Genomic DNA, 27,224 nt, shown 5'->3' with positions numbered 1-27,224 from the left:
TCAAGGAAATAGAACGCATCCTGAACCCTAAAAGGCTCTGTGTTTAGAGTGATTGGTTTGGTAGTCATTTTTAGGTTGTAATTTATAATTTATAATGAGAAAATTAAAGAAAGCTCTTGTAATAAACAGCAAATGAGCCTGAATTAAGGTTGTTGCTGTGAAGATACATAAGGAAGATGTGTATGTAAGGAATCTAGAATAAAGAAGTGTTGAAACTTAGTGATTAGTGAGTTTATAAATAAGGGCGAGAGAAATGATACTGACATTAAGCTTTCCAAGCCAGGATGACTTAGCATGGTGAATTAATAGAAGTTGAGAACTGAGAAGGGGAAAGGTGTGGTGGCCAATTTTTACAGCGAGGATAATGAGGTTATTAGCGAAAGCAGTTTGTGGTGAAAGCAAACATTTAATTGGAAATGTCCAATAGACAAGGAGTTGAAATAAGAGGTCTGAGCCGAATACTTATTTGTAGGGTTTCTGAATACATGTGGTGATTGGAATACTTGAGCAGATCAATCTTTGATGAGGGATAAAATGAAAAATACTAAGAGTTGAAGACCTTCATTTTAGGAAGTAGAAGAATCAGATTGAAAGGAAGATAGAATCATAGAATGAATGAGTTGCCCATCTTGGATCAGATACCTCCCTGGCCCCTACTGTGTGATGAGTATGAGTTGTTTTTGTTGTACCAATATGGGCTCCTATGCAGTTTCCCCAAATGGGCCCTAAATGTGTTGACAGGGACCCCCAAACATACTACAGTGGGGTTTGAGAGAATAGCTTCTCAAGAATATTGGCTGTAGGAGCCACACTATAAGTCTGACAGGGTTAATGAATAAGTAGATGTTGTGGGAGTTAAGAAATGGGTAATAGTTTACTAGTTTGAAAAGTTGTCACTGACAGGAATGAGAGGAGAGAACAGGACCAGAGAAAGAATGGGCTGTTGGTTTAAGTAAAGGTTTTGTGGAGAGCAGGAGAAAACTTATGTAATGTTTATACCCTTGGAAGAAAAGGATCTGGAATAAAGGAAGAGGTTAAGGTTATTAAAAGTTGGGAACAGTTGAAGAAAGCAATATTGTAAGAAAATCAACAAAGGTATACCTGGGTGGCTTGTCGGTTAAGTGTCTGCCTTTGGCTCAGCTCATGATCCCAGGGTCCTTGAATCAAGTCCTGTATTGCACTCCTTGCTCGTTGGAAAGCCCAGTCCTGCATTGCTCTCCTAGCTCAGTGGAGAGCCTGCTTCTCCCCTGCCCCTCTCTCACATGTGCGTTTGCTTGCTCGCTCTCTCTCTGACAAATGAATAAATAAAAATCTTAAAAAAAAAAAAAAAGAAAATTGACAAATTAGTTACTGAATAATAATGGGAGATTCCTGTTGAAATAAGAATACAGTCAGTGTAATTATAGGAGTTAACAGTTGGCAGGAAATAAATGAGGCAAGAATACCTAAGTATAAGAACCCTTGCTCACAGTGAGGTCAAAGAAAAGTGAGGAGGGCCAGAGGGAGAGGGTGAGAAAGTCTTAATGATGTTTAAAAAAGCAATAAGGGAGAAATAGGCTTTAGTAACTGTACTCCTCATTTGAACAGCTACTTGCAGTTTTCTAGTTACACTAGCAGAAAAAAAAGATACTTTGAAAATTAGTAAAATTGCCTCTTCTGGCAGTGACATTTTTTAACCATTTCGTTGTTTTTATTTTTTTTTGAATCGGAGATATAATTGACATATAACATCAGTTTTATATATATAACAATGATGCAGTATTTATATATATTGCAAAATGATAACCACACAGTTACATAGTTAACATCCATCACACATAGTTACAGTTTTTTTCTTTTAATCAGGACTTTTAGGATTTACTCTCTTAGCAACTTGCAAATATGTAATACAGTATTACTAACTATAGTCACCATGCTGTACATTACCTTCCCAGGATTTATAAATGTAATTGGAATTTTGTCCCTTTTCCATTGTGTGTAGATAAATAGACCATATTCTTTTCTTTTCTTCTTTTTTTTTTAAATAAATATTCATTTGAGAGAGAACTTGAGCATGGTGGGGAGGGGCAGAGGGAGAGGGTGAGAAAGTCTTAAGCGGACCCTGCGCTGAGCATGAATTCTGACATGTGGCTCAATCCCATGAGCCCAAGATCACTATCTGAACTGTTAACCAAGTGCTTAACCAAGTGCACCACCCAGGCATCCCTAGACCACATTTTCTTTTTTTTTTTTTTTTTTAAGATTTTATTTATTTATTTGACAGAGAGAGATCACAAGTAGATGGAGAGGCAGACAGAGAGAGAGAGAGAGAGAGAGAGAGAGAGAGAGAAGCAGGCTCCCTGCTGAGCAGAGAGCCCGATGCGGGACTTGATCCCAGGACCCGGAGATCATGACCTGAGCCGAAGGCAGTGGCTTAACCCACTGAGCCACCCAGGCGCCCCCACATTTTCTTTATCTATTTCATCTGTCAACCCAGGTTGCTTCATGGCTATTGTAAATAATATAATGAACATAGGGATGCATAAATCTTTTCAAGTTAGTTTTTTAATTTTGTTTGGGTACATACCCAGAAGTGGAATTGCTGGATCATATAGTTCTATTTTTTATTTTTGGGGGAACGTCCATACTGTATTCCATAGTGGTTGTACCAGTTTACATTCCTACCAACAGTGCATAAGGATCCCCTTTTCTCCACATTCTCACCAACACTTGTTTCTTGCTTTTTTTGATAATAGTCATTCTAGCAGGTGTGAGGTGATACCTCCTTCTAGTTGTGATTTGCATTTCCCTCATGGTTCATGATGTTTAGCATCTTTTCAGGTACCTGTTGTCCATCCGTATGTCGTGGGAGAAATGTCTTTTCAGATCCTCTGCCCATTTTTAATCGATTTCTTATCCCTTACAGATACGTGATTTGCAAATATTTTCTCCCATTCAGCCAGTTGCCTTTTTACTTAGTTGATAGTTTCCTTTCTGAGCAGAAGCTTTATAGTTTGATGAAGCCTGTTTGATACAGTTTTTTGGTTTGTTTTGTTTTGTTTTGCTTTTGTTACCTTTGCTCTTGGTGTTAAATCTAAAAAATGATCCCAAAGACTGATGTCAAGGGACTTTACTGCCTATATTTTCTTCTTGGAGTTACACAGTTTTAGGACTTACGTACAAGTCTTTAATCTGTTTTGAGGTTTGTATGTATGGTGTAAGACAGTGGTCTAGTTTCATTTATTTGTAATGTGGGCTGTTCAGACTTCCCAGCACCATTTATTGGAGAGACTGGCCTTTCCCCGTGGTACATTCTTGGCTCCTTTGTTGTAAATTAATTGCCTGTATATGCATGGGTTTATTTCTGGGCTTTCTGTTCTGTTCCACTGATCTGTGTGTCTGTTTTTATGCCAGTACCATACTGTTTTGATTGCCGTGCCTTTGTGATATCATTTGTAATCAGGAAGTGTGAGGTCTCCAGTTTTGTTCTCTTTCCCAGCAATGCATTTTTTTAAAATATTTTTATTTATTTGACAGAGATCACAAGTAGGCAGAGAGGCAGGCAGAGAGAGAGGGAAGCAGGCTCCCTGCTGAGCAGAGAGCCCGATGTGGGGCTCCATCCCAGGACCCTGGGATCATGACCTGAGCCGAAGGCATTAGTTTAACCCACTGAGCCACCCAGGCGCCCCCCAGCAATGCATTTTTTTTTTTAAGATTTTATTTATTTTATTTGACAGAGATTACAAGTAGGCAGAGAGGCAGGCAGAGAGAGAGAGGAGGAAGCAGGCTCCCCACTGAGCAGAGAGCCCGATGCGGGGCTCCATCCCAGGACCCTGGGATCATGACCCGAGCTGAAGGCAGAGGCTTTAACCCACTGAGCCACCCAGGCGCCCCAGCAATGCATTTTTAAGTAGGAAATTACTAAATCACTAAATGAAGTCTAGATTTTTTTAAATCTTATTTTTGTCAGTGTCATTTACATTTTGTCAGTGTAAAAACACAGGTTTTTTTCAGGTATTTAAATAGATCTTGAGTTACTTTCCAACTCTAAAATATGATTCTCTGAAAAACTATTTTGAAATATTGCTTGAGGTTTGGTTTGGTTTTATTGAGGAGAAGATTCTTAAAATTTATCAAAGCCCCAGACAATTTAGAATGTTCCTGGTTTTACAAAAATTTAGGTTAGAAAGAGTCATTTTAGATGGAGCCCCCCTCAGTGTTTCATTTGAATGTCTTGTGCTGAGTCAGTTTTTCTTTCTGGCCATTGGTGTAGGTGTGTCTTCTTTTTTCCTTTCAATTCTTAGGAACTGGTATTTGCATATTAGGCTTTCCTTGTATTTTTTCACCTCTTGGAGCATATTTGTCCTGCTTCTCTCCCTCCCCCCCCTTTTGCAAGATTTTATTTATTTATTCATTTATTTGAGAGAGAAAGCACATGAGCAAGGGAGAAGGGGAGGGGCGAAGGAGGAGGGAGAGAATCTGGAGCAGACCCTGTGCTGAGTACAAAACCTGACACGCTTCCCCTATTTTTTTTTTTTGCTTCCCCTATTTTTTATCAGATTTCTGTCCTTTGCATTTAGATTGTGCCTTTTGTATTTCTTTTTATTTTGTATTTTGCTAAAATGTACATTAACATAATGTTTACTGTCTTAACCATGTTTAAGTGTTCAGTTCAGTAGTGTTAAGTATATTCACAGGGGTTTTTTTTTTTTGCAGCCAAACACCAGAATTTGTTTGATCTTACAATTGCAGCTATGTCCATTAAATAACTCCCCATTTCCCCTTCTCCCATCCCCTGGCAATCGCTGTTTACTTTTTGTGTCTGAGTATAACTGCTGTGGGTACCTCATAAGTGAAATCAAGAGATATTTGTCATTCCCTGACTGGCTTATTTATTTTACTTAGTATAATGTTTTCAGGGTTTCCTGTGTTGCAGCTTTTGTCAGAAATTCCTTCTTTTTAAAGGCAGTGTAATATCCTGTTGTGTATATATACCACATTTTCTCTTCTCCTCCAACAATGGACATGTGGGTTTGTTCCACCAGTAGTAGACACTTGGATGCTTCCACCTTTTGTAAATAATGCCACTGTGAACATTAGTGTCAAATATTTCTTCAAGACTGTGCTTTCAATTCTTTTGGGTATATACCAAAAGTGGAATTGCTGGATCATGTGGTAGTTCTATTTTTAATTTTTGAGGGACCACCAAACTCTTCTTCCACATTGGCTGCAACATCTTACATTCTTACCAATAGTGCATAAAAATTCTAATGTATCCACATCCTAACGCTGGTTATTTCCTGTTTATTTGTTGTTTTTTTTATAGTAGCCATTCTAATGGATGTGAAGTGGTGTCTTACTGTAGTTTTTATTTGCATTCCCTTATGATCAGTAACATTGAGCATCTCTTCATGCTTGTTGGCCATTTATATATGTTCTTTGGAGAAATATCTATCAAGTCTTTTTTTTGCCCATTTTAAAATTAAGTTGGGTTTTTGTTGTTGTTGAGTTGTAGACGTTCTTTCTAAATATTAAGCCCTTATCAGAATTGATTTGCAAGTATTTTCTCCTGTTTTGTTGGTTACCTTTTTATACCCTTGATGCATGGAAGCTTTTCGAATTTGATGTCCAGTTTATCTATTTTTACCTTTTTTTTGCCTGTTCTTTTGGTTTCATTTAAAAAATCATTACCAAATCCAGTGTTATGAAGCCTTTCCTCTATATTTTCTTCTAAGGGTTTATAGTTTTAAGTCATTGATCCATTTCGAGTTAATATTTGTGTATGCTATAAGGGAAGAATTTACTTTCATGCTTTTGCATGTGTGTATCCCATTTTCCCTGTACCATTTGTTGAACAGAAAAGTGTCTTTTTCTCCCACTAAGTGGCACTCTGTTGTTTATATCTGGGCATGCGCTCTATTTTTTTTTTTTTTTTTAAAGATTTTATCTCTTTGAGAGAGCCCATGTGAGCGCAGGAGAGGGAGAAGCAAACTCTCCACTGAGCAGGGAGCCCGACGCGGGGCTCAGTCTCAGGACGCTGACATCGTGACCTGAGCCAGAGGCAGACATTTAACTGGCTAAGCCACCCAGGCACCCTGGGCTCTCGCTTTAATTCCATTATTTTATGTGTCTGTCTTTATGCCAGTACCATACTGGTTTTTTGTTTTGGGGGTATTTTTGGTGGTTGGTTCTGTTTGTCAAAGAGCACACAAGCAGGGGGAGTGGCAGGCCAAGGGAGAAGCTGGCTCCCCACCAAGCAAAGAGCCCTACATGGGACTCAGTCCCAGGACTCTGGGATCATGACCTGAGCCAAACACATATACTTAAGCAACTGAGCCACCCAGGCGTCCTAGTATCATATTGTTTTGATTACTGTAGCTTTCTATTAGGTTTTGAAATTAGGAAGTGTGATACCTCCAACTTTCTTCTTTTTCAAGATTGTTTTGGCTCTTTGGGGTCCCTTGAGTTTCCATAGAAATTTTAGGATGGATTTTTGTATTTCTGCAAAAAAAAAAATGCCATTGGGATTTTGATAATGGTTATGTTTTAAATCTATAGATAGTTCTGGTAGTATTGACATCTTAACAATATTAGTCTGCTTTTTTCTTTCTTTCAAAAAAATTGTTTTTAAAGATTTTACTTATTTATTTGACAGAGAGATATCACAAGCAGGCAGAGAGAGAGGGGGAAGCAGGCTCCCTGCTGAGCAGAGAGCCTGATGCGGGGCTAGATCCCAGGACCCTGAGATCATGACGTGAGCCGAAGGCAGAGGCTTAACTCACTGAGCCGCACAGGTGCCCCTCTTTCAAAAAGTTTTGTCAGTTCCTTATTTCTAAAGTTAAAATCAGTAGCTATGTATTTTATTTTTATTATGCCAAAAAATTCCAGCTACTATGGTTGAAATAAAGGTACTATTAATGATTACAAAGTGGTTTTAGCTTCAGATTCTATTTTCAAGAAATTTATAGTCTAGTGGAGGTGGTGAGGTAAGAAATATATACACACACAAAAATAGTTGGGTTTTTTTTTTTTTTTTTTTTTTTTTAAGATTTTTATTTGTCAGAAAGAGAGAAAGTGTGCAGAATCAGGGAGAGTGGCAGACAGAGGGAGAAGAAGGCCCTGCTGAGCAAGGAGCCAGATGCGGAACTCAGTCTCAGGGTCCTGGGATCATGACCTGGGCCGAATGCAGATGCTTAACCAACTAAGTCACTTAGGTGTCCCCACACATAAATAATTATAATACAGGTTATAAAACTAGTACTGTCAGAGTAGTATAGATAATGTGCTATAAGAGTTCAGAAAAAGGCAAAATTACCCTTAGCTAGGCTTTTATATTACTGCTGCAAATATTCAGTTGGATTCCTTCTGTTTATAATGGTCTTGGGTATCTAGGGACATCCATAGTCATAATGGAGAACAAATTGAAATTCAGCAGTTTTCTGATTGAATTGTGGATGATAATGGGGATAGTATAAATTTTTTTAAATTTCAGCCAGTCGAAGGATATAAGAAACCTTTGGTATTGACTGTGGATGTGGTTTACATTTGGCTTTTAATATTTTTAATGACTGTACAGGTATAAGGGAAGGAAAGCTATAACTGCAAATGCTGAATGGATACTGGTGAATTAAGTGTAGTGGTAATAATAGTCATTTGCCACTTATATTTTAGGCTTAATTTCCATGAAAAGTAGTAACAATTAGATATACGGATAAGAATCATTCATGGTAGGTTTGTTGTATATTTTGAATACCATATTTAATTCCTGATGTGTAGTCAAACTTCAGACTTTGTTTTTTCCTATTCTTTAGCTTGATGGTTTGCGTAACAAAATTGACATATAGTAAGAATTATATTAAGCACAGCATTTTTTATTTTATTAGTGTAAAAAGCAATAATTTACATGAAGTAAGGTTTCTTTTTAGATAACTGACCTTAAAGAGTATGGACATTTAAAATGGTGGAGCCATTTTCCTTAGACTTGCTGGCATTTAAAATAATAAGATGTAGGAGAGTGGCATTTAAATCAGTGAGTTGCATCTTGTCAGCTCTTTTTAGTTCATTGCTTGAAATGTCAGTAAGCCATAGGTAGCAGACATGGCTGCAGCTATAGGCCCATGATCTACTAGGGTGAACTTGCTAACATAATTATTACAAAACTTTGCATGCACGCACATGCTTCTAAAATTCCTAGGTTTTTTATACCATATAGTATGATTTTTAAAAAAATCATTTAAATTTGGAGAACACCTGTAGAGAGCAAAGAATGGTCTTGAATTTAGATAGGGATGGTCCTAAAATGTTACCCCCTCAGTTTTGTATCACTATTCCTGAACTCTAGGCTATCCTATCTTTCCCAAGTGAAATTTGTCATTATTTATTCAGTTTCCTTTCCTGAAGTGTTATCTCTCATAAAGAAAATCAGCAACTATGTAAGTGTCCTTCCTCATTCTTACCCTCCAAAATACCAAAACTTGTAAGGTGACAAATGTCAGAGTTATGAAACAAACTTAAGGAAATGTTAATCTTTATATTTTGTTTAAAGTTTAATTTTATTAACTATTGCCCTAAGAACGAACTTCCATGCTGACATACTTTTGTTCCTTTATTTATTTGGTAATATCCTTGCAATTTCAAGGACTAGTGAAACTATTTGTTATAGTTTTTGGAGAAATCTAATAATTGGGTCAGGGGTCAGCAAACTATGGTATGTCTCCAAGTCCAGCCCATAGCCTGTTTTTGTAATAACCACAGGCTAAAGAGTTGGTTTATTTTAAAAAGGGGTGGGGGAGATGCAATAGAGACTGTGTATGTCCTTCAAATACTAAAATATTTACTATGTGGCCCTTGGTAGCAAATGTCTTCCTCTCTTTTGAATGTCTTCAGGTTGTTGAGATATTAAGAGAAGCCTGAAAGCTGTTAACTTCCATATCTTATTATTCTCTTTGCTTTTCTTCTGTGTATTGTAGCAGCTTATAACATAAGCAAACACAATTTAATGGTGAGAGAGCTGGGTTTATGAAGGAGAGGATGGGAGAGACAAGGGAGACCTTGGCTTATGGGAGAGAAATATGGCTTAGCATTTGTCCACCTTACCTTTTTTACCTTTTTCCTTTGAAATAACTTCACTTTTTAAAAATTTTTTTTATTAAGTAGGCTCCATGCCCAGTGTGGAGCCCAGTGTGGGTTGAATGCATGATCCTGAGGTGAGATTAAGAGTTGGATGCTTAACTAGCTGAGCTCCCCACGTGCCCCAGAAATAATTTCACATTTATTGAAAAGTTGTAAGAATAGTATAAAAACTTTTTTTTTAAAGATTTTATTTATTTGAGGGAAAGTGAGGGAGAGAGAAGGCACAAAGTGAGGGGGTGGCAAGAGGGAGGGAGGAACAGACTCCCTCACTGAGTAGTTGGACTCTAGGATCATGACCTGAGCCAAAGCCCAATAATTAACCAACTGAGCCACCTGAGTGCCCCAAGAATAGTATAAAAACTTTTAAGTACCCTTCACCTAGATTTACCAGTTGTTAACATTTTGCCGCATTTGCCTTAATATTCATTTTCAGTCTTTCTCTCTGAATTAATACATAAAACATTTTCCTGAACCATATCAGAAGTTACAGACCTCATACCCCTCATACCTGTCTCTTCCTCCATATTTCCTTATACACTTCCCTATTTCCTAAGAATAAGGGTATCCACCTACTAAACTACACAGTACATTTACCAAAAATCAGTCAAGTTAACTTTAATACGGTATTTAATCTGTGACTCTCATTCAGATTTTACCAGTTGTCCCAGTGACTTTATAGTTTCAAAATTAATTCAAAATTCAATTTAGGATCACTAATTGAATTTGATTTTCTATTCTTCAGTCTCCTTTAATCTAGAATGGTTCTTCAGACTGATTTATTATTTAATTTTTAAAAATTCAATTTAGTTAACATATACTGTTAGTTTCAGGGGTAGAATTTGGTGATTCATCAGTTGCATAGAACACCCAATGCTCATTATATCAAGTGCCCTCCTTAATGCCCATTACCCAGTTACCCCACCCCATCACTCCTATCCCCTCCAGCAACCCTTAGTTTGTTTCCTATAGTTAAGAATCTCTTATGGTTTGTCTCCTTTCCTGTTTTCCTCTTATTTTATTTTTCCAGATTTACTTTTTTTTCCCCCCTAGATTTACTTAATTTTTAATGACACTGACATATTGGAAGTGTACAGGTCATTTGTTTTGTGGAGTATCTTTCAGTTTAGGTTTTGTGTTGTTTCTTCATGATTAAATTCATGTGATGATCTTATAGCAGGGTATTAAATAAGTGCTGTTGTATCCTTGTCAGTGCATTACATCATGAAGCACACAATGTTAGTTTATTTTTTCAATTTATTTTTTAAGATTTTAATTACTTATTTGACAGAGACAAAGCGAGAGAGGAACACAAGCAGGGGGAGTGGGTGAGGGAAATGCTGGCCTCCCTCTGAGCGCGGAGCCCTATGTGGGGCTCCATCCCAGGACCCTGAGATCATGACCTGAGCTAAAGCCAGATGCTTAACGACTGAGCCTCCGAGGCATCCCACAATGTTAGTTTATTTAAAGATTTTGTTTATTTATTTACAGACAGAGATCACAAGTAGGCAGAGAAACAGGCATAGAGAGAGGGAGAAGCAGGTTCCCCACTGAGCAGAGAGCCCGATGCGGGGCTTGATCCCAGGACCCTGAGATCATAACCTGAGCCGAAGGCAGAAGTTTTAACTCACTGAGCCACCCAGGTACCACCACAATGTCAATTTGGTAGGTGTTATTTACTTTGATCATTTGACAGGGTTGATGTTCACTAGGTTTCTCCATGATAGTGGTTCTTCTTCTTCCTTGTAATTAATATAATTTGTGAAGAGATACTTTGAGATTACGTAAATCTTTCTTCTTTACTAAACTTTCATCCACTTTAGTTTTAGTATTGGTGGTAATTTCTTGCTGGAATCATTTTTCTGATGACTTGAAAATTGTTATTTTTCTATTATTCCTCTACATTTTTTCATTCTCTTTAGGCTGTGAAGAAGAGCTTTCCCATTCCCTCTATCAGTTTGAAGTCAAAATTCCCAGATTTGATTAGTGGGAGCCCATTCAAGCCCACCTACTGTGTCCTTCTGACATGTCTCCATAATATTTTGAGCTTTAATACTTTCTGGTACAGCAGGATAGTCTACATTCATCTCTTCTTTTCCTTGCTCCAGTATTGGGGTTTTTTTGGTTGGGGGGGCGGTTCTGGTTCTTTTGGTGATGCACATACCCCTTTTTTGGGGAGTTTAGCCAAACTCCTCAAAAGTTTGGCTAGTCTGCATACAATCTCCTTAACAGAGACCAGCTTTGGGGCAAGACTCAGCCTACTTATCCTGCTTTATATCTTAAGATACAGCAAAAATAGTGAAAAGCCAACAGTTCATGGTGACTGACAGTATATCCAGATTATTTTGCAAAAAGTAGGTGGCAAGTAAAAAATACTGTTTTTTAACCTAAAAATATGCTTGCTTGAGAAGGATGTTTATATGAGGTTTTGAAAATAAGTGTCACATTTCTTCATGACTCTAAAAATGTCAGTGAGCATCATTTGTTTGATTTCAAGTGCCAGAAATCAGTGATATGTTCACTGTCTTGTATCTTTAATACCGTATACCTGTTTTTAATGATTTTTATGAGGTAATATTCATATAGCAAAATTAATCCATTTAAGATTTCAGATTAATAGATTTTGGTAAATGTATACAGTTGTATAACTACCAGCACAGTCAAGATCAGGACATTTCCCTCACCCTGAAAAGCTTTCTCATGTCCCTTTGTAGTCAGTCCCTTTCCTGGACCCTCCAGCTCAGTCACTCAAGTTTTACCTTTTCTAGACAGAATTTTATATAATAGGAGTCATACAGTATGTTGTCTTTTTTGTTTGACTGCTTTCATTTAGTATAATTTTTTGATATATTTTTATATATACTCTTATTCCTTTTTATTGCTGAGTAGGTCTCCATAGCATATATATTTGCAACTATTTGTTTATCCGTTCACCTTTTTATGGACTTCTGAATTGTTTCCAGATTTTGGCTGTTAGACTTACGTATAAGCCTTTGGATATATATTTTCATCTGTCTTGGATAAATACCTAGAATCGGAATTACCTTGGTAGTATTCTAATTGTATATTTAACCTTATACTACCATATGGCTCACCAAATTAATTCAGCAATTTTGTGATTCCATCAGCAATGTATGAGAGTTCTAATGTTCTCCATTTTGCCAACATTTGATATTGTTAGTCTGTTTTAACTTTAAACATTCTGGTGGGTCTGTAATGGTGTCTCACTGTGATTTTAATTTTCATTTCCTTGATTAGTGACGTTGGATGTCTTTATACATATGGTATGTGGAACATTTGCTTGAATCTTTTGTCCATTTTTCAAAAACTTAACTAAGTGGTAATAGTCCTTTCTACATTCTATAGAAGACTTTTTGTCATTTTTTTCTTTTAAAATTCATGTTCTTTATGTCCTGTTCAAGAAAATCTCATGCTTGTTTTTAGAAGCTTGTTAGTGGTGACTCTTATATTTTGATATCAGATCCATTTCTAGTTAATTTTTCTGTATGGTGTGACTTAATTTAAATGTTGAGGTTTATTATTTTTTGTAAGATAATCCAGTTGTTATGACACCATTTGTTGGGAAGACATTCTTTCCCCCTATTAAATTCCTTGGTACTTTTGTGTGTCAGTTGACATATCTGTGGGTATGTTTCTGGGCTCTGTTATTTGCCATAGAACTATAGGTCTATTTTTATACCAATACCACAGGGTCTTGATTAGTGTCTCTTTATGTCCCCAGCTTTGTTTTTCTTTCTCAGGCTTGTTCTGCTAATCTAGGTCTTTCTACATAACTTTTAGAATCAATATATTGATTTGATAAAAGCTTTTTAGAATTTGGTTAGGATTCCATTGAATCTGTAGAGCAATTTTAAGAAGATTACCATATTAGCAACATTGAGTCTTCCAAGTTTATGATCATAGTTTATATCATCTTTGTATCTTCTTTAATTTCCCTCAGAAGTGGTATATAGTATTGCTTCCCTTTAGCCTAAAGAATTTCCTTTGAGCATTTCTAGTAGTACAAAGAGATAGCAACTCTTAAGTTGTAGGGGAAAGTATAAACTTATTTGAAAACATCTTTTGGATATTTGTTTCATTGCCATTCCCAAAAAAGGTAGTAAAAGATAATAAAAAAGTATATCCTATGGATTGTGTAGGTGGAGATAATGAAAAACTTAATAAAGAACTTGAGGTCTTTTCTATTGAAGATCCCAGTCCATTGGGTATTAAGTCTCCTTTTTGTGCTTTGGGTGGTGGATCATCATACCACACAGTGTTGGCTTCTGTACCTCTCTATTCCTCTGCCTCTCCTTATCATCTTCACACCTGCCTTAAAAGAAATTACCTTAAAAGGACATTGGAAAATTGACACAAACTTGTGAGGCTGCCAGAAAACATAGCAATTGAAAATAGATGACCAGACTTTCCCTGAAAGCTGCATACAGAATTAACTTTTATACACACACACACACATATATTTTTCTTCATTTATGGCAACACTAGCAGTTAGAAAATAAAGGAAACATCCTTTTCATAATGACAGTAAAAATGTAAAATAATAAATATGTGGGAACTGTGTCAATAAACAACAAAATTTTAATTGAGATCCATTAAAACCCACTTGGATAAATGTAAAGCAGCTCCTAAAAGAGAAGACTGAATATTTTTAAGGGTGTTACATTATTCCTGAAATACTTCCTAAGTATTATGCTATTCATATCAAAACAACAGTGTCTTCTTTGGGGAGCTGGTGGTTGTGGGAAAAGAGTTGGCTAAGTTTTTTTAAATATAATCTGAAAAAATAAAGCTAGGCCAAGACATTTTGGAAAATATGAATAATGAGTAGGGATTTGCCTTCCCAAATACTAAGACTTATTATAAATATGTAATAATTTTTAAAATATAGTGATGGGGCACCTGGGTGGCTCAGTGGGTTAAGCCTCTGCCTTCGGCTCAGGTCATGATCTCAGGGTCCTGGGATCGAGCCCCGCATCGGGCTGTCTGCTCAGCAGTGAGCCTGCTTCCTCCTCTCTCTGCCTGCCTCTCTGCCTACTTGTGATCTCTCTCTCTCTCTGTCAAATAAATAAATAAAATCTTTTAAAAAAAATATGATAGTGATGATGCTTTTTTTAGTTCTTTATTAAGGAGAGAGCTTTTAAAAAACATGACTACTCCCTGCTGCAGAGCTACAGAATCAAACACTTTGACAATATGTTCTAGGCCTATATGGTTTTAAGAAGCTCAGAGTAGGAAAAAAAAAGGAACAGCATCTCAGAGCAGATTCTGACAGAATCACCTGTAGCTGTGAACAAACTAGTCTAGGGGGACCAATTCCTGAATTCTGAAGGAAGCAGTTCCTAGGGGATATAAGTTCCAATTCATATCTCCAACTTTATTCCTATTAGGTTCTGAGCCAACAACTTGTTCTTTAATAAATAGGGAAAATTGGTTTTTTATTTACAGAAAAGTATGTCACATCATTTTTTTTTCCATACCATACATAATGACTCGTTTTCTTTTTTTTCTTCTTTTTTAAAGAATTTTTTAAAAGATTTTTTTATTTTATTTTATTTTTTTTTTTTAGAATTCATTTATTCATTTGACAGACAGAGATCACAAGTAGGCAGAGAGAGGCAGGCAGAGAGAGAGAGGAGGAAGCAGGCTCCCCGCGGAGCAGAGAGCCCGATGTGGGGCTCGATCCCAGAACACTGGGATCACGACCTGAGCCGAAGGCAGAGGCTTTAACCCACTGAGCCACCCAGGCACCCCAAGATTTTATTTATTTATTTGACAGAGATCACAGGTAGGCAGAGAGGCAGGCGGTGGGGGGTGGGAGCAGGCTCCCTGCCAAGCAGAGAGCCTGATGCAAGATTTGATCCCAGGACTCTGAGATCATGACCTGAGCCAAAGGCAGAGGCTTAACCCACTGAGCTACCCAGGTGCCCCCATAATGACTCTTTTTAAAATTCAGATATGAGGGAGGGGAAATGGCATTAATTTACTCTTCGTATCTCCCGGCTATTGTGTTAACTTTATTAGTTCTCTGTCATAGGAACTTTTCTGTTCTTGATGGTTCATTTAATTTTGGTATATAGTATGTACAGTGAAGGAGGATGACCTATATTTTATTTGTATATCATTGCTATAAATCTGGTTTTAAGATTTTATTTATTTATATGAGGGAGAGAGAGCAGGGTGGGAGCACAGGGAGAGGAAGGAGAAAAGAATCTCGAGCAGACTCTAGTAATCATGGAGCCTGATGCAAGCTCAATATCATGACCTGAGCTGAAACCAAGAGTTGGACACTCGGAGAGGAAGGAGAAAAGAATTTGAAGCTGACTCTGCTGATAATGGAGCCTGATGCAAGCTCAGTATCATGAGCCACCCCAGAGCCCCACATCACTGCTATAAGTTTTTAACTTGCTGATCAGATGCAGTAAAAAAAATTATGTGATATTGTGTTATATTTTTCCTCTTTGGTTATTATTCTGGATAATAGTAAGCGAAATAACCATTTGACTGGTGAAAATTATTTTAAAACAACCATTTAAACTCTGGAAATAACTATCTTAAGGGCATACAGCAAATGGAGAATCAGTTGTTCAAAAAAATCTAGATATCAGTAGGAACAATGGGATTCTGGCATTTGACCCGTGACCCACTCCCACCCACCTTACTGAGCTCAGCTTGAGGGAAGTGCTGCTGTGAGCAGGAGGAGCAGACTGGGCTTCTCTCATACCTTTTAGCTTCATGTTGCAGATGCTTGCTTTCATGCAGCTGGGGTCGAAAAGCCTAGCACTCCCTTCATTCATTCATCCTTTACCCAGAGTAAGACATCTACTCCAGGCGCAACAGATTGAGAATACTGAGCTTTGGGCCAGGCATCATTCATAAGGTGGAAGTTCTGTGCCAGGAGAGGCAAGTCATCCAGCACCCACCCCCCTCATAAAACACAGATGTCATTCTGAGAGAAGTGGGTCATTGTCCCAGTCCCCCGTTTCTGTGTATTGGCGCAAAGGTTCTTCCAAAGGGAAAGGCAGGCTTTGAGACTGAGAACTCTGTAGCTCTTTTAAGGGAACTGACTTCATTTGGAATAGAGCTTACAAAAAGTTGTTGAAAATGGTGAAGATTTTTGTGGTGAACAATTAATACGACGCTGTTAGGTAAATGGTTTTAGTAGCAACAAGTGAAATGGCAGACCAGTTAGAATTTTCACCAGAAAAGAGAGAACCAGAAAAAAAAAGATAGCTAAAAGAGCCCTCCTGGGATTGGAGTAAGCCTCAAAGACTGGCAAAGAGAGCCTGCTTTTATTGGAATAGAGAGTAGTACATTTCATGCGCCATGGTATTGCAGAAACACACCAGTGAAACAAATTAGTAGAGTCTAACAGCTGGATGTGTGATACCACTACAGGCAGATCAGCAAGAAGCTTGTAAAGGGAAAACTTGAGAAACTGCCCGAGAGTCTGACTGAACCCACAGTCATTCCTGGTAGACAGGGAGACTGCATGCTCAAGACAGCATCCCCTGAGAAGTCCTATCAGGTTGCACAGTGCTAGTGACATAGAGTTCAATGGACCTCAAGATAAAGAATGACATTTTTTAATGATAAAAAGGTAAATCTATGAGGAAGACATACTTATATCCTTGCATAACAACAGAGCCCCAAAACGCAGGAAGTGGAATGTGACAGAAGTGACGGGAGAAATAGTTCTACAATAATAGTTGGATATATTAATATTGCACTTTCAATAATAGATAAAGCATCTAGGCACAAGATCAACAAAGAAGAGAAAGACTTGAACAACACTATGTATCAACTAGACCTAACATGATATTTATGTAGAAAACTCCAACCATAAAGAACAAATACTCATTCTTCTCAACTGTACATTGAATATTCTCCAGGAAAAACTTCCTGCTAGTCTTAAAAAATTAAAGGATTACAATCATATAAAATGTTTTCCCACTATAGAGGAATGATATCAGAAATCAGTTACGGAGGAAATAATGAGAATTCACAAACATGTGGAAATTAAATACCACTTCTGATATCAGTAGATCAAAGAAAAAATCACAAAGAAAATTAGAAAATATTTTGAGATAAATTAAAGCCGAAACATACCAGAACTTGGGAGATGTAGCCAATAGCACCTAGACCAGAATTTATAGCTGCAGATGCCTGTATTTAAGAAGATTTCAGTCAATACCCTTCCTTAAAAGACTAGAAAAAGAAGAGCATACTAAATCCAAAGAAAGTGGAAAGAAGGAAATAATAATGATTAGAGCAGAAATCGATGAAATAGTATGGGAAAATAGAGAAATCAACAAAATCAAAGATTGGCTCATTGAAAAGATCTAACAAAATTGATAAAGGTTTTATCTAGGGCTGATCAAGAGAAAAAGACTCAAATTACTAAATCACAAATGATAGAGGAAATTACTAGAAATAGAAAGAATTTAAGGAATAATGTCTATATTAGCAGATTAGATAATTTCGATGAAATAAGCAAATGCCTAGAAAGACACAAACTACTGAAACTGACCTAAGGAGAAATGGAAAATCTGAACCAAGCTGTGTTATGGGTTGAAATGTCTCCTCCACCACAGTCACCCCCAAAAAAGATATGTTGAAACTCTCATCCCTGGTACTTCTGAACATGTCCTTATTTGGAAATAGGATCTTTGCAAATTAATCAGATTAAAATGAAGTTATACTGGATTAGAGTGGGTCCTAAATCCAATGACTGGTATCTTTATAAGAGGAGAGATTTGGAGATTGAGACACAGGGAAGAAGGCCATGTAAAGATGGAAGTAGAAATTGGATTTATGCTGTCACAAGCCAGGAAATGCCAGATAGTTGGAAACTATTAGAACTTAGGAGAAAGCAGGTGAAGGATTCATTCATAGAGCCTTCAGAGGGAACATGGCTCTGTTGACACCTTGATTGGAGATTTCTAGATTCCAGAGCTGTGAGAGAAGTTTTTGTGGTTCCTAAGCCATTCTGTTTGTGGTCATACAGTAGCCCTAGGAAACTAATGCAACCTAGAACAAGTAAAGGGATCAAATTTATAATTTTAAAACTTTGATCAAAGAAAAGCCCATGGCCAGATATCTTCACTGGTGATTTCTTTCAGATATTTCTAAAGAATTAATACCAGTTCTTCACAGACTTATCTAAAATATAGAGGAAGACTTACTTATTTTATGAGGCCAGTATTATTTGAATACCAAAACCAGACAGAGAAGTCACAAGAAAAGAACACGTCAGATGAGTATCGCTTATTTATACCAACAACACCAAAAAAATTCTCAGCAAAATATTAGCAAACCAAATCAAGGAACATATGAAAACTGTTATACACCCTTACCAGGTGAGATTTATCTCAGGAATGCAAGGTTGGTTTACATCACAAAATCAATTAATGTAGTACAGTGCACATTAATGGGATAAGTGATAGGAATCATATGATCATTACAGTGGATGCCCCCCCAAAAGTGACCAGATTCAGCACCTTTTCCTGATAAAAACATGCAACAAACTAGGAATAGAAGTGAAATTCCTTAGCTTGACTTTATTCTAAAGAATCTACAGAACACTATTAGAGTTAGTAAGTTCAGCAAGGTTGTAGAATACAGCATTAAAAAAATGGTGATATTTCTAGACAAATAGCAATGAACAATCTGAACGTGAAAATTAAAACAGTTCCATTTACAGTAGCATCCAAAAGAATAAAACACTTAAGAATAATTTTTTAAGATTTTATTTATTTGACATCACAAGTAGGCAGAGAGGTGGGCGGGGGTGGGGGGGTTGGGGAGCAGGCTCCCCGCTGAGCAGAGAGCCCAATGCAGGGCTTGATCCTAGGACCTTGAGATCATGACCTAAGCCGAAGGCAGAGGCTTAACCCACTGAGCCACCCAGGTGCCCCACTTAAGAATAATTTTAAGATGTTTAAGACTTGTACATCGTAAATTTTAAAAAATGTTGAAATAAAGAAGGTCTGAATAAACTGAAAGATCTCTCAATGTTCATGAATTGGAACACACTTAATGTTAAAAAGATAGCATTGCTTTCCAGAATAGCTTGTAGATTCGTTGTATTCTCTGTCAAGACCTCTGCTGCTGCCTTTGCAGAAATTGAGAAATTGATCTTAAAATTCAAACGGAAATTCAAGAGATGCATGATGAGCCAAAGCAGTCTTCTAAAAGAAGAGAGGACTTACACTTCCCAGTTTCAAAACTGTCTACAAAACTACTGTGATCAATGTACTGTATTACTGGCTTACAGATGGGAAATGTAAATCAGTAGAATAGAATTGGGTATCCAGAAGTAAGATTTATGGCTAGTAATTCATTTCTTTTCAAAGATGTTTTATTTCTTAGGGAGTGAGTGAGAAAGAGTATAAGCAGGAGAGAGAGGCAGGGGGAGACGGAGAAGCAGACTGCCAGCTGAGCAGGGAGACCAATGTGAGACTCGATCCCAGGACCTTGGGATCATGACCTGAGCCAAAGGCAGACACGTAACCAACTGAGCCACCCAGGCACCCACGGCTAGTGATTCTTGACAAAAGAATTTGGACCTCTTCTAATACCATACACAAAAGTTTACTTGAAATGGATCATATACCTAAAAGTAAGTTCTAAAACTATATAACATTTAGAAGAAAACGTAAGAGTAAATCTTCATGACCTTGGGTTAGCCACCAGTTTTTTAGATACAATACCAAAGCACAAATGACAAAAAAAAAAAAAAAAAGATAAATTGAAATGTATTAAAATTAAATAATTTTGGGGGTGCCTGAGTGGCTTAGTTAAGCATCTGCCTTCAGCTTAGGTCATGATCCCAGGGTGCTGGGATCATGTCCGACATCAGGCTCCCTGTTTCTCCCCCTCCCTCTCCCTGCTGCTCCCCTGCTTGTGCTCTCTATAATTAATTAATTAAATCGATCCTTAAAAAAATTTTTTTAGCTTTTATACTGCTGACGGTTAGTAGCATCAATGAAATGATAAGTTCACTGATGGCAGGAAATATTTGCAAATCTTACATCTGATAATGGATTTTATATCCAGAATATAAAGAAGTCTTAAAACTCAACATTAAAAAGGTAGATAGCCCAATTAAACACTGGGCAAAACATATGAATAGACATTTCTCCAAAGAAGGTATTTAAATGCAGTTAGATGTTCAACATCAGTAGTCATTCGGGAAATAAATCTGAACCATGAGACACCACTTCTTGTGTACTAGAATAGATGTAATGAAAAGATAACAAGTGTTCATGAGTAGGTGGAGAAGTCAGAACCCTCATTGCTGTTGAGAATATGAAATGGTGTACCTGCTTTGGAAGATAGTTTTTTTTTTTTTTTTAACTTCCTCAGGATGGTAAACATAATTAAGACATCCAGAAATTCCGCTCTGAAATATATATCCAAGAGAAATGAAAATATACATCCATACAAAAACTTGCTCACAAATATTAAAGGCAGTGTTATTTATATCATAATAGCCAAAAAGTAGAAACCCAAATGGTCCTCAACTGATGATTGGGTAAAACGGGCTATCTCCATACAATGGGATATTGTTTGGAGCTAGAAAGGAAAGAAGTACTGGTACATGCTACAACGTGGTGAACCTTGAAAACATTCCAGGAGGAAGAAGTGTCACACACACACACACACACACACACACACACACACACACACACGGATATTGCCCAATTCCATTTATATGAAATGCCTAGAATAAGCAGGTCTGTAGAAACAAAAAGTAATAAAGTGGTTGCCCAGGGTTGGGCAAATGGGAGAATGGGGAGTAGCTGTTAATTTATGGGTTTACTTCTGGGGTACAGAAGTGTTCTAAAATTTATTATGGTGATGGTCCCACACCTCTGTGAACCTACCAAAAAAACCATTTAATTTTACACTAAAAATGGGTGAATCGTATGGTATGTGCATTATATCTCAGTAAAACCATTAAAAAACAAAACAAATAGGTGTGACTAATTAATGTGAACCAGTTGAAAGTTATCTATATGTTTCAGTGTCCAGGTTGATTAAATTGGTTAAAACTGTTTAATTGAAGAAAAAACAGGTAGCACCTCCTTTACTGAGTGCTCTTAGTTGCTGTGAGTTGATTTAAATAAGACAGTAGCCTGAATGCAACATTAAACATGGTTGAAATGTAGATATTCTGTGCTCGCTTGGGCAGCACATACACTAAAATTGGAACAATACAGAGAAGATTAGCATGCCCCTGTGTACGGGTGACACACAGATTCATGAGGTGTTCCATATTTTTTGATGAGCACCAGGTGGTGTTTGTAAGTGTTGAATCACTAAATTCTACACCTGAAACGAATATTACACTGTATATTAACGAGAAGGAATTTAAATTAAAACTTGGGGGAAAAATACACATTTTTGTAAACATGTATGTAGAATCACTCACTGGAACTACCCTGTGTACAATTCATCCTTCAACTAACATCTTTTCTAAGATACAAGTGTTCTAAACATGAAAAATAAACATAGATATTCTGCTCAAGGTCTAACTGAACACTGAATGCAGGACTAAGGAGTTAAGTACAGTTCATGCCATGTAATGTCTCGTTTTAAAAATCACTAAACAATGAAATGGCATTAAAGTGTAATGCAATTGAGGATTTTATTGGACTCTTTAATACCTATTCCTAATACCTTTTAGATGTTAAATCTGTATCAAAGTCACATTATTTTGTGATTCATTTTCAAAAGTTAATAAAAAGAGAATGTTGGCAAATAAAACAATAAACGTTTTTATAATGATTTATAACAATATTTTCGTTATGTGGCAGACTTACTATGTCTAATACAGAAATTATGTGGGATGATTTTAGTTTGATTATGCAAGAGAGTTCTTTATATGAAACTATTTGTAATGTATAATTGATGCTAAATGTGGTGTCAACACAGTTTGGATGTTGGGGGAATCATAAAAAGCTGGTTTCAAATATCATTGGGTGTATTTGAAATCTTTAAGAAAACTGTGAATTATAATAGTCTTCAGTGTCTTGCTTACTACTTACTTTTCATTGTGTCAAGGCATGTCCTTATTTTCTTATTTAGAGTACTTTTAGTTTTCCATGACATAAGTAAATGCACATGGTGATACATTGCAATAACTTACATATGCTGGAACTTAAGGAACACTTAAAACATGTACTTTGCTTTTCTTTACACTTTTATTTTCTGTTATCATAGTTCCCTATTTATTAGCTACAAGAGTGAAAATAAGTGCAAAGGATTAATAACCTAGTCTAGTGCTCCTGCAGCCTGAGAACAGATTCTGGGAATGTTTGGGATGAGTCTAGTTCAGCATTTTGAAACTTTGTGATCAGGACTTAAATTTTTATATTGTAAACATTTTTAAGCATAAATAGAAATGTTTACCTTTAGAACATGTAGTGTACTCTTATTTTTGAATTATTTTTTCTAGAGCCAGTTTTAACCTATTAATTTCACAACTCTAAATATTTGAAAGCTGTAGTTTATGAAATAGTATTCTAAGGACAGAATTATAAATTTAGATAACTTTTTCTTTGAGTTTTCCCTTCTTATGGCTCTTTTAAAAATGTTTTGTGTCTGGAAAAAACATCTTGAACTTGGAGAAATAACATGATTCTCAAATAATATTTAGGGTTTAAGGTATCTTTTTATCTGAGTTGAATTGTGTGTGAACTATTGCTATGTAGTATAATAAGAACTGATATATTTGAATGCTCAAGAAAAATTTTCCTTTAGTAGTATTAGAGTTTATCTGTAAATTCTAAACAATTCATAAAATAAATAAAAACCACCAAAGTGTATTTTTACATTCATTTTGCTTTTATATTTTTGTAGAGATAAGTTTTATTCTGATTTGAAGTTTTTAAAATATTTTAATTGTATTAAACTGATTTGTCTTATCTGTTACTAACATTTGTCTTTGATTTTGCATCTGTGCTTTTGATATTGAATGGGGAAAGATTTCTCTGCAAATATTTCACCAAATATTTTTACAGGGACACTTAGTCGGTCTGGATGAACCAGCTTCGGGAGCTGGGCAAGAAGCTCTGCTTAAACAAGAGCAAGCAAAAATCATTCGATTCGAGAGACAAGCAGAAGAGTTCCTCAATGCAGTCTTTTATAGAAAAGGTTGGTTCTAGTGACGAATGACATTTAGTATCTGCTTGTCTTATATTAATTTCCTTAATTTTAATGTCATTTTTAAAAAGTCACTTTAAAACATTTTTCTTTATTGCTGATATACACTTCATATTCCTTTGGTCAAGTTAAATTTGGAATAGGTAAGGCAGCCCCTCTCCCTCATTTTCATTCTGAAGTGATGGTGTCATATAAGTTTTTGTTAGTTAAATAGTTCCCGAAAGTATTATGAACATCTGAATATTCTAAGGTTTCAGGAGTACAGTATTTTATCAGACAAATATTCTTTTTTTTTTTTTAAGATTTTATTTATTTTTTTTGACAGACAGAGATCAAAGTAGGCAGAGAGGCAGAGAGGAGGAAGCAGGCTCCCCGCTGAGCAGAGAGCCCGATGTGGGGCTCCATCCCAGGACCCCCCGAGGTCATGACCCGAGCCGAAGGCAGAGGCTTTAACCCACTGAGCCACCCAGGTGCCCCCAGACAAATATTCTTACATGGTTATAATTTTAATCACAAATAACCATAAAACCAACTGTATAAAATTTTAGTAATTCCTGAATGAAATTCATTTGGAAAAAAGATGTGAAGTTATATCTTAAAATTAGATTTGCAAGCATCTTTTCCTTGGTACATTTTTGTTTCACTAAAATTTCATTGAATTATTAAAATTGGAGAAATAAACTCATTATTACATAGTAAAACTTATACCCCATATAAGATGGTATGTAATACCTCCATCTCTTAGATTTTTCCATTTTTCTTTCTCCTTGAAATTATTGTAGACAGGTTTTACATCTCTTTTCTCTGCCCACAAAGCACAATTGTCATTAGCTAAGACCTTCAGAAAGTTTCTCTCCATTTTCCATTCTAATGAAGTCTTTACCTTCAGGAAACTCTGAATGGATTTGTATTCCTTAGTTATTTCTTTCCTCTAGTTCCAAGATGGAGGTTACTATGAGAGGTTCTAAAAAAAAGTTTCCTACAAACTCCTCATAATCCTGAATATTCCTTATCTAATCTTCCAGCAGACTCAGTGATTTATACATTCCAGTTTACACCTCTTGTTCTTCTGGGAATTCCCTCCAGAGTTACAAGGGTGATTTTTCCCTGTATACTGGTTTAAAGTCTGATAAATGCTATTCTAATTGGTTGTTTACAGTTGGAGAGCAGCTGATGTTCTGCTTAATGTGGTCAATATTTTCAAAATGGAGTATGAAGTCAGGCCTCATATAAAATTAAGGAGTGAAGATTTTTGTTTTCTGTGGCACTTTTTTCCCTTCCATCCTCACTTCTCTTTTCATCCTCTCAAGTACCCTCTGACCTAAAGCTCCCAACTGAGGCTCCCATGCCCACTTTATCTTCCCTTTAAAGTATGCTGAGTACTAAAATTATGTTCAAAATAGTAATTGACTTAGTTTTACAAACATTTGATTGTTTTATTAAAGTAATTCACATTTAAAGTATAAATGATAGATCAGTTCTGTCAGTTTTATTAACAAAATAAAACATCTTTACAGTTCCTCTGTTGGTCTCTACTTTAGGATGCGTACTAAGTCATGGGTCTAATTCTGCAGCAAACTTCATTATTTGAAAAGAGCAGCTCCTGTCCCTAATATACGTGGAGAAAGAACTTTTCATGTACTCTTTGCTTACAGGGAGTTAATAAAGTCAATCATAAGTGTATTCTGAAAGAGAATTCCAGCCGCTTTCTCTGCTAGTCCTATCCCTTTGTCATGTAGGAATAACTTAAAGTTCTTAAAAGTTTTCTTACTTAAACATTAAATTTTGGGGCACATGAGGGAATTTTTACCTCAGAGTCATTCTTAGGATAGACTTTAAGAGATGAGAATCCTCTGAAATTGTATGTATACAAAGTTTTGTATTTGTATACTGGTGCATGATGCTCGGAAAAAAGGAGTATTGCTTTGTTATTGGAAGTTCCTTCCTCCTTGTTTTATGCATTAATATTGTTATTTTTAGATAGTATATCAATCTTCATGAAAATGTCTCAAAGGTGACCATTAGTACTCTTCGGGTTATACCAAAAATGTGCTAACATGAAGAGAATGACAGGCAATTTAGTCTGAAGGGGATTTTTTTTTTTAAATAAATAGTTCAGAGATTTGGATTTAGTTGTTACTAAGTATTGCAAATGAATGTTTTTTGTTTGTTTTTTCCTCGGGAGGAAGGAGGAAGGACAGAGGGAGAAAGAGCATCTTAAGCAGGCTTTATCCCCAGCTTAAGATCCATGAGATCATGACTTGAGCTGAAATGAGAAGTTGGATGCTTAACTGACTGAGCCACCCGGCCACCCCCAAAATTTTGTTTTAAAATAATTGAGCATGGAAAGGTACTGTAAGCTAAGTAGGAACATAGATGTAATAAAAGTAGGCTTTTGTGGTGTGGACTCTATAATAAATTCCAGCTTATGAACAGTATATCTTCTAAAGTCATATTCTTTCAGCTTGCTTTGTCACTTGTGTTAGAAAATTTGACACTTTACTGAAAGTTTTTTCAATTTTTAAAATTTTTAAGATTTTGAGAGAGAGCACGTGTGCACATGCATGCACACAAGAGTGGGCTTGGGGGAGGAAGAGTCAGATGATCAATCAACTGACTCTGAACCACCCAGGCACCCCAGATTTGCAGTTTTAAAACACACAGGTGGTTGGTGATGTAGCATTTACTTGTTTTCCTCTCGTTTTAATTGTGATTTGATTTGTTGTTTTTATTTGACTCAGTTGTGCATGTCGCTCAAGGCATATCTAGGTTTATAGAGTTGTGTTTTAAGTAAGTGAAGGAATGAAATGTGTTCAGGAAACTTCAAAAGATGTAAAAATTCACATGCCAGAGATGTCATCAATCTGTGAATATGAATTGTGCTTTATGATTATCTTCTTCATTCAAAAAAGAGGCAAGACAGACTGCAGCCATTTAAAGCTCAGAGATAGCAATTTATGGTCTTTATCCTAAAATCTCTTGACTCTTCACAAATCTGTTAATTACATTTATGAATCTGATTGACCAGATATCTCATAAATTCATTTTGCTTCCTATTTGGACACTTTGTTCTTTGAGTGTTACTGGGGATAGGAAGATACACTAATATATTAAAACTTGAAATTATATGCAGTCTTTCATTTGGAGGATGGATCGTAAGTGGAAAGTTAAATGAATATGAATATGAATATTTAGTGGATAGAGAGATTTAAACAGTGTGTGGCTAAATATTTATTAAAACATTTAAGGAACTCGTCAGTGGTTGCAGTAATTTCTGAACTTTACCTAATTGAACACCTCAATTAAACCGTGTAGCATACTCTATAGAGAAGAAACGTAGGGTTAGAAATACTTGTTAGTAGAACAGAAATGTTACTGTTGGTAAAGCAAACCTCATTAGACTTCAGAGAATTAAATATTCTGATTTTAGACTATCTTCTGGTATTGAATGTTACCGTTCAGGGAAACAAAAATTGTTCTTAGGAGTCCCATGAGGTTTTGATGGTGTGTGTGTGTGTGTGTGTGTGTGTTTACTGTAGAGATTTTAGATTTTAATTGTAATAAGTCGTATTTCTCTAAATTTATAAAGCAACCTAATTCCCTTCCAGCTCCAGCTGTATTATGGGTAAAGTAATTTACCTTCTATAGTTAAATCTTTAAAAGACCAAGGAAACTCAGGTTTTCTGATAACTGTCTTCTAAAACCTCTGAAGTGTGGTGGGGAAGTAGTGGTCACAGGTGGAACATTAAGATCATGGGGAGAGTTTTAATCAGGAGTCTATACCACTAACCATCTATACAAATTTGAAGAGGCCACTTATTCTTTAGAACATTAACTTCATTTGTCTAAAGAAAAACAAAACCTGATGAGGATTGATTGATTGAACTGATCCATTTATTACTCAACTAATACGAATTCATTCTTTATAT

The 27,224-nt window shown here is 36.3% G+C and overlaps 1 protein-coding gene and 1 non-coding gene across 9 annotated transcripts in view; both read left to right on the top strand.

Moving 5' to 3' along the window:
* The window catches only part of LCOR (ligand dependent nuclear receptor corepressor), a 134,833-nt gene that overhangs the window by 71,194 nt on the left and 36,415 nt on the right, over positions 1–27,224 (top strand). For 7 of the 8 annotated variants that reach the window (XM_032883253.1, XM_032883258.1, XM_032883245.1 and 4 more), the window contains one exon: positions 23,154–23,286. The exons of the other annotated variant lie outside the window; for it this stretch is intronic. Coding sequence is in view for 4 of the 7 variants with exons in the window: in XM_032883245.1 (XP_032739136.1) it covers positions 23,154–23,286 (133 nt within the window). In the remaining 3 variants the exon portion in view is untranslated. The remainder of the gene's footprint in view (positions 1–23,153; positions 23,287–27,224) is intronic. 8 annotated transcript variants of the gene reach the window in all.
* LOC116858621 lies at positions 21,307–21,412 on the top strand. Its single transcript, XR_004380967.1, has one exon. It is a non-coding gene; the product is annotated as a U6 spliceosomal RNA (small nuclear RNA).

Source organism: Lontra canadensis, unplaced genomic scaffold (assembly GCF_010015895.1).
Source record: "Lontra canadensis isolate GAN:19392208 unplaced genomic scaffold, GSC_riverotter_1.0 scaffold3, whole genome shotgun sequence".
Taxonomy (NCBI): domain Eukaryota; kingdom Metazoa; phylum Chordata; class Mammalia; order Carnivora; family Mustelidae; genus Lontra; species Lontra canadensis.
Note: the sequence above shows the minus strand (reverse complement) of the source record. Positions and strands in the feature narration are given on the sequence as shown.